At 41.0% G+C, this 6,895-nt stretch overlaps 1 protein-coding gene across 8 annotated transcripts in view; it reads left to right on the top strand.

The window, feature by feature from the left end:
* The window catches only part of LOC101570739 (tripartite motif-containing protein 5-like), a 158,614-nt gene that overhangs the window by 60,958 nt on the left and 90,761 nt on the right, over positions 1-6,895 (top strand). For 2 of the 8 annotated variants that reach the window (XM_023702124.1, XM_023702125.1), the window contains exon 3: positions 2,650-2,750. The exons of 3 other annotated variants lie outside the window; for them this stretch is intronic. In XM_023702124.1, the coding sequence (XP_023557892.1) occupies positions 2,650-2,721 (72 nt within the window). In that variant the 3' untranslated portion in view covers positions 2,722-2,750. Of the gene's footprint in view, positions 1-1,566; positions 1,590-2,649; positions 2,751-3,635; positions 4,035-6,895 lie in introns of those variants that run through there. 3 more of the 8 variants (XM_023702122.1, XM_023702121.1, XM_023702123.1) reach the window with 3 other exon arrangements.

The following is a 6,895-nucleotide window of genomic DNA, read 5'->3' on the forward strand; positions in this document are numbered from 1 at the left end:
TCTAAGAAAGTTGTTTCTTGCTTTCTGTGTGATTATCTCCCTATAGCTACTGATGTCTCTGCTGAGTTTAGAGACAAAGGAAGCCCCACTGCTCAGGGTGGCATTCTGCACTTCCCTTGAGTGTCAGGGCATCTGTAGCTGAGCTCTGCCCTCAAGCAGAGGCTGCACCTCATTCAGAGTGGGTCTTCTGTGCACCTGGAGGAGCAGTTGGGTAGGCAGCCCTTTCTAAGTTCCATTCGATTTCAAGCTGCCCGTGGCTCACCACATGGGCTCTGAGCACCTCTGCTGCTGCTATTTGTGTATCTTTGGCACTTTCAGAAGTGTGTGCTGCTTAACGCTAGCTTAGTGACTCTGTTAAGTTCCTGTGATTGTAGCAACAACACAGGTGGATTTAAGGTGGTTATCTGATCTAACTTAGGAAGCAACACATAGACTGGGAACCTTTTGGTAAAACTTAGAGGGAAAGTTTTTATTGCTTCAAAGTTTCTCTCTGGAGAGTCATATCATACTTCATTCATTTGGAAAACGTGAACTGTAAGAAAGATGTAGAGCCATCCTAAACATCACTGTGAGTCTAAAAGTCACCAGTTGCTGTAGTTATATATTCCTATGAGAGACTTTTTATACCTCTGAACACAATTAGTTTGGTTTATATTATGAGCAATATTTGTGTATTGTTATGAAATGCAAAACTCTGTATGTGTGTGTGGACATAGCTCTTGCCTTATGTTTTGCTGGTAAGTTTTATATGGAGGAGGAATTCTGGAATGAAGCTTATTGAGTGCATCATCATATTTCTCTGCTAACAAAGCTACATCTACAATGATATAACCCATAAGTGGTTAAAAACCATGAAAGATATGGAGTAGATAGGGTGAATGGAGCCTGAAGTCCACAGTGACTATTCAAAATTTTAGGCAATTAATTATGATTAGAAGGTATCATGTTTGATATTGAATATTACACATCCTATTTTTTATCCTTATGGATTCTTCAAATTGAATGAATTAAATTCTAGTTATCTGACTAAGCTTAGTAAAAATAGAATTAGTTAACATATGAAATGAGAAGTAGTACTTGTTAAAATTCTGGCTTACTTGTCACCTCAGCAAAAACTGCATGCTTTTTCTGGACATATCATTTATCTTGATTCAACAAAGCCTGTTCATATCTCAAAAATAATAGTGAATCATTGTAGGCATCTGTAAAATAATCAAAATAACCATGCATAGTTTAAATCATCCTATGTGGAATGGGATAGAAAGATTGAGTCTTACCATCAATAAGGATAAAAAATAGGATGTAAAATAGGATGTCCATTCTATCATATTAGTGTTTTTGAAAATAATAGAAAGGTTTTTTTAATGTATTTGGTTTTTAGAGGATCTCACTTTGCAGATCTGAGTCATAGGGATTCTCCTGCCCGGCACTGGGATTATGAGTGTACCCCACTATGCTGGGACTCTGTGTCTGGCTCAGCGTGCCCTGGCAGCAGGGATTATGACAGAACGGTGTAAGTGAGAAAAGTCCATTATTATTCACTCACGTTTGCTTCTTTCCCTCCAGGGTGTGAAGAACACCATGGAATGGTACGTGTATGATGCTCAGGATTCAAATATATTGTATGAGAAAAGAGTGTTGCATATACTCCTTGTCACTGAGCAGGGTTGGATTATTTCAGTATTACTGAGAATAGAGCTGCAGGACCCAAATAGGCTGGGAGGCACTGGTGTTGTGTGGAGTCTCTGCAAGAACAATGGTAGTGTTATGGATGTGGAGCTGAGCCTCTCCATGTGATTCAGAGTAGACCTTCACCTAGCTCTGGCATGTAGATACAATGGGTGCTTGCTTTAGTGTAGGTGGAATACATGTTCTGACCAAGTAGCAGAAGCTGTCCATTGCAATAAATCCTGCGTACAGCAATTTATATCTTCATGCTAAAAAATGATAAGACATCACACCTGAAATCTCACTTTAGCCTGCTAAAAAGAACTGTGCCCCAAGTACAGACAGTTGATGCAGCTGAGCCCCACTGTTCAGAAGCACTTGGAAAGGTCTGATCCTGCTGTGTACAGTTGCACCCTGCCTGGCAGCATGGAGCTTTTCCTAACTCCTGGAATTCAGAGCAGTATCAGTTTGGTGTTCCTTTGCCAACTATTTGTCATTTTTGCCAGAGAAAAAATAACTCTTGAAATCTCAGGTAGTATCTGAGGACCTTTTTATAGACATTGACCACTGGAGTTCTTGGGCTCCTCCAGGTGGGGCTTCTCCTACCTTGATAAGCCCAGATCCTTCGGAGCTGAATGTTGCAAATGCACTGACTGACCCTATTTCTTATGCTCCACACTCATGACAGGAACTCTTCCATACATTATGATATCTTCATTGTAGGTGAGTGTCAGGGGTTCTTTTAAAATGCTTCAGCATGGAAGACTCTGCTTCTGACCAGTTAAGACACTCCAAGATCACTCCAAATGGTTGAGAAGGCAGATATGTTTCTCATAACTTCTAGATCAAGGGTATAATTTGTCCTTTCCCTAGATTTCCAGGCAAGACAGTTCAAGTGTAAAAATAAGATATAATAGTAGATGTGGGTGGTGTTTCAAAGACACAGCTATGAGATGCAGAGTTGACTTTTTTCCTCCCTAGGTGTATGTTATTCACTGTGCAGGAACCAAGAACTTACCCCAAGCGACAGAAGATGGTGTTCCAAGCTCCTGATCTGAAAGGGATTCTCCAATTGCATCAAGGTGAGTAGAGCTTAGAGGGTGAGATGATCCAGGCCTGCCTAGAATCGAGCTATTCAAGAGGCTGAGGAAGAAAGACTGCAAGTTGAATTCCAGCCTGAGAAGCTTAGCAAATTAGGGAGGCTGGCTCAAAGTCAAGTTTCAAAGAGTTAGAAATATGCTCCTTTGAGGAGCACTGACCTAGCATACAGTAGGACTGGGTTCAATCACTAATAGCAACCAAATGGGAGCAGGGTGTAGTGAACAAAGTGAGCAAAGGGTGTGGCTGGAGACTGTGGGGAAGGCAGGTGGCCACCAGGGAAGAGAGAGCAGGGTCTGCTGTGGATACAGGAGAGGAGGGAAAGTGAGTATCTGCTGGAGCTGTGATTGTATTGTTGGGGAGCAACCACTCATCCCTATATACTAATTGAGTGGACAGTCGTAGTTCCTTTGCCTTTCCCAGGCTGGAGATGACAAGGATGTTGGTGTGACTCCTTTGACTATATTTAATGTGATGAAGTTTTGACCTTTAAACCTAATTGATGTACAATGCTAGGAGGCTAATGAATAATTAGTTTCATAGGTCTCCCTCTTACATTTTTCATATCTTGTTTCTCCTATTTTGAAATCCATGCTTCTCCTCCCCTCACACATGCACCATTTGTTTCTTTCTTTTCTTATCTTTTTTTTTTTTTGGTGGTACCAGGCACCAACCTCAGGACCTTGCACTTGCCAGGCAAACATCTACTGCACTGAGCTGTCTCCCCAGCCCCACCATTTGTTTCTGCAAATGCAGGAATCTCCTTAAGACTCCTGAAAGAAGTTCCTTCCAGTTTTATTTCAATAAGGTCTTCCCAGAATCCTCTGGTAACATCACACATGGTGTTTCACATGTCAATTTTCCAACAGCTCCTGTGAAACTTTCTCCAAGCAACAATGAAAATGTTACCATTCTGTAGGTGTTCTGAAGAATTGCAAATTGCCGCTTTACAAATTCGGTGGAAGGATTTCAGGGAAGCCTTTCTAAAAGAAGGGCTACTGCAGTTACATGATGGAAGATACTTTAAATCCCCCTTAAACTTCAGTGTTTCAAGTTATCCACCTAAATGTGCCTGCTGGGTCTGACAGCTGGAGGAAAATTTATGTACAAGGCATTTGTGGTGTCTAACAAGGTCCAAGGAACAGTTCTGATCCTTGGACCTTGGCCTTTTCCCTGGCTGTTCCTCCAGCTCTTGTTGGAGATTTTCTAGACTCTGAGCCTCATACTCTGCATTCTATAGTGTGGTATGCCATGGGTTTCTCATCTATGAGTTCTCTCACTGTTCCTTTTCTGGTGAGGGTTTTGTATTTCTGAGTCTTGGGAATGTTTGGAGCCTGTGACACTCCATGGGCCAAACTCTTGAACTTTCTTACAGCCTCAGCCTCTTCTTTGCTATGCCTGTGGCCAAGGTGTGCCTATTGTCCTTCTGAGGTATCTGCCCCATTTTATCTGATTTGCCTGCTTTCTAGGCCATTCCAGTGTACATGTTCATTCACTGCTACCTGTACAAATTCTGTGGTGCCATATTTCCCCAATGTCTCATCTCCTCAAGGGAGAATGTTAATCCATTAATTCCAATATTCCTGTGGAAATGACTGATTTGTCTTAAGAAAGAGCAGTACTGAGTGCTGTGCCCAATCTTGACAGCCGCCTTCTCTGCCAATGAGAAAGATGAGGAAAAGTGTGCACCCAACTTTCTGTGCATTGAAGACTGTGCGTAGGAATGTTCTATCTACAGCATGAACCCTGAGAGGTAGAGAAGGTGACTTCTGCCATTATGCTTCTTAGTCATCCAGGGGAGAAAACCAAAGAGAACAGGGAGATTGACATTTTGCAAATGAGACAGGAACTAAGAAATGGAGGTAAGAGGAAATATTAAATCTAGTGGAAGAGAAAGTAGGTAGATTACTTGAAGACTTGGATAGGCCCGAGAATTCATGAACAAAAACCAAACTGCAGAGGCAGTAGTTCAAAGAATCAACTATTGGGCTCTCCTGTGATTGAAAATATTTTGTTCATCAAAACAAATTACCAAAAGAGTAAACAAAATCCACAGAAATTTGGGGAAAATTCTTAGTCACCAGTCTTTCAGACAAGTTACTTCTATCTAGAAGTATTTTTATCCAGTGAAGTACTACTTATGTACAAAGAAGCACAATCTGTAGGTTTACATAGGTAAATGGCATCACGAGACACCATACTTTTCTTTCCATGGTACTGGATATTAAACGCAGGACCTTGAGATTGCCAGGCAGACTGTGGCCCTAGACACCATACTTAGAAGTGAAATAAATTAGAGTTGCATGTGTAAAGATCATATTGTCTCCCTCATGGAAGAAATGGATTGTGTAAACCAGGTTCTAAATGTGTAATAGATACCGTGAAAGGAAAGAAAGTGCTCTAGAGAAAAGAATATCTGGAATGGGAAAAAGAGAAAAGGAAGGAAAAAATACACACACACACACACACACAAATTAGGTGAGGGTCAGGGATATAATTCAGCAGCACCATGCCTGCCTGGAAGTGCAAATTTGTGAGTTCAATTCCTGGTATCAGAAGCAAAAACATAGGATAACATAATTATTGTACTAATTTCTTTCAGTTCACAGGAAATGTTGGTTTATTCTTATAATCTTTGATCAATTTTGTCCATGTATATCTTGTGATCTGAGCAACTACTTTGAAGATAATAATATGCAATACATTAACCATTGTCAATTTCAAACTATCTTTCTTTGAAATTCTGTACTTGTTGTTTTCTTCTCTGATTAAATTGTACTTGTTGTTTTTTTCTCTGATTAAAAAAGTGATTATGGGGCCAGGGCTATGGTTCAGTGGAATAAGCGCTTCCCTGGCAAGCTCAAGCGCCTGAGTTCAATCCCTAGTTCTGAAAAAAAAAAAAAAAAAAAATTACTAGTTGCTTAGGTAATACTGAGAAAGTGTGTGTGTGTGTGTGTGTGTGTGTGAAATGGAAAAACAAGCCACATAGCAAGTATACATTGGAAGAACAAGAACTTCTGAAAGGCCGCCAGATAGCTCAAGGGACTAAAGTGCCTGCTTAGGTAGGCCCGGGGACTGGGTTGGACCCCAGGTGTACCTTGCAGGCCCTGCCCCTGTGCCTGCTGAGATGAGACTGAGACTGGGCATGGTGGCTTGTGCCTGTAATCCCAGCGCTTGGGAGGCTGAAAACAAGAGGATTACTTAGAGTCAGATCTGTGTAATGAGACCCTGTAGACCCTGTAGTAAAATAAAAAGAAAAAAAAGGAAAAAAAAAAAAAAGAAAAAAGAAAGAAAGAAACTTCCTGGAAGGGGTGGGATAAGAAGGCTTTGTTCCTCCACTCAAGGTCATTTAGAATATCAATCCCTGCTATTCATCCCTAGGGGAATAGGTGGGTGTAGCCCTCCCACTTTGTCTTCCAGTCTGACCATCAGAGAATGTGTCTTTAGCCACAGTTGCCTTCTACATCAAGCAGTTCAGGGGCCCACCTCTGTCTAACTGCCTACAATATTTCTAAATCACCAAGATAGTATCGGTCACCTGGAAAGCAAAATGCAGCTGACAGATCAAAAATACGAGCAGGGGGCCGGGGAGATGGCTCAGTAGAATATGCACTTGCCTGACAAGAGCAAAGGCCTGAGTTCAATCCCCAGTGCCTCAAAAAAATTAAAAAAAAGAAAGAAAGAAAGAAAGAAAGAAAGAAAGAAGGAAAGAAAGAAAGAAAGAAAGAAAGAAAGAAAGAAAGAAAGAAAGAAAAAAAAAAAAAAGAGCAGCTTGTAGAAGGAGTTCCTCTGCTAACTTTTTATACTTTATAGGGTGAATATGAAATGTGGTAGAAAAAGTAAAATCAGTTTGTGATCCTTTGCGAAACAGAAATGAAGGGGAAGGAAATGGAAGAGAGTAGGACAGAGAGGTTGGGAGCTGGGATAGCCAGCAAGATCAGTGCATTTATGGAAATGTTACAGGGCAGCTCTAACTTGTGTGAGAGAGGAGAATAAAAGAAACAATTAAGTGAGTTATGCAAAGGTACCAACTCGCCACAATGAATGTAATCATAAAATACTAAAAAATTTTACTAAAAAACCCCCAACTTTGTCCCTGGCAAGTGCAAAGTCCTGAGGTCAATCCCCG

Source organism: Octodon degus, unplaced genomic scaffold, assembly GCF_000260255.1.
Source record: "Octodon degus isolate 3935 unplaced genomic scaffold, OctDeg1.0 scaffold00146, whole genome shotgun sequence".
Classification (NCBI taxonomy): domain Eukaryota; kingdom Metazoa; phylum Chordata; class Mammalia; order Rodentia; family Octodontidae; genus Octodon; species Octodon degus.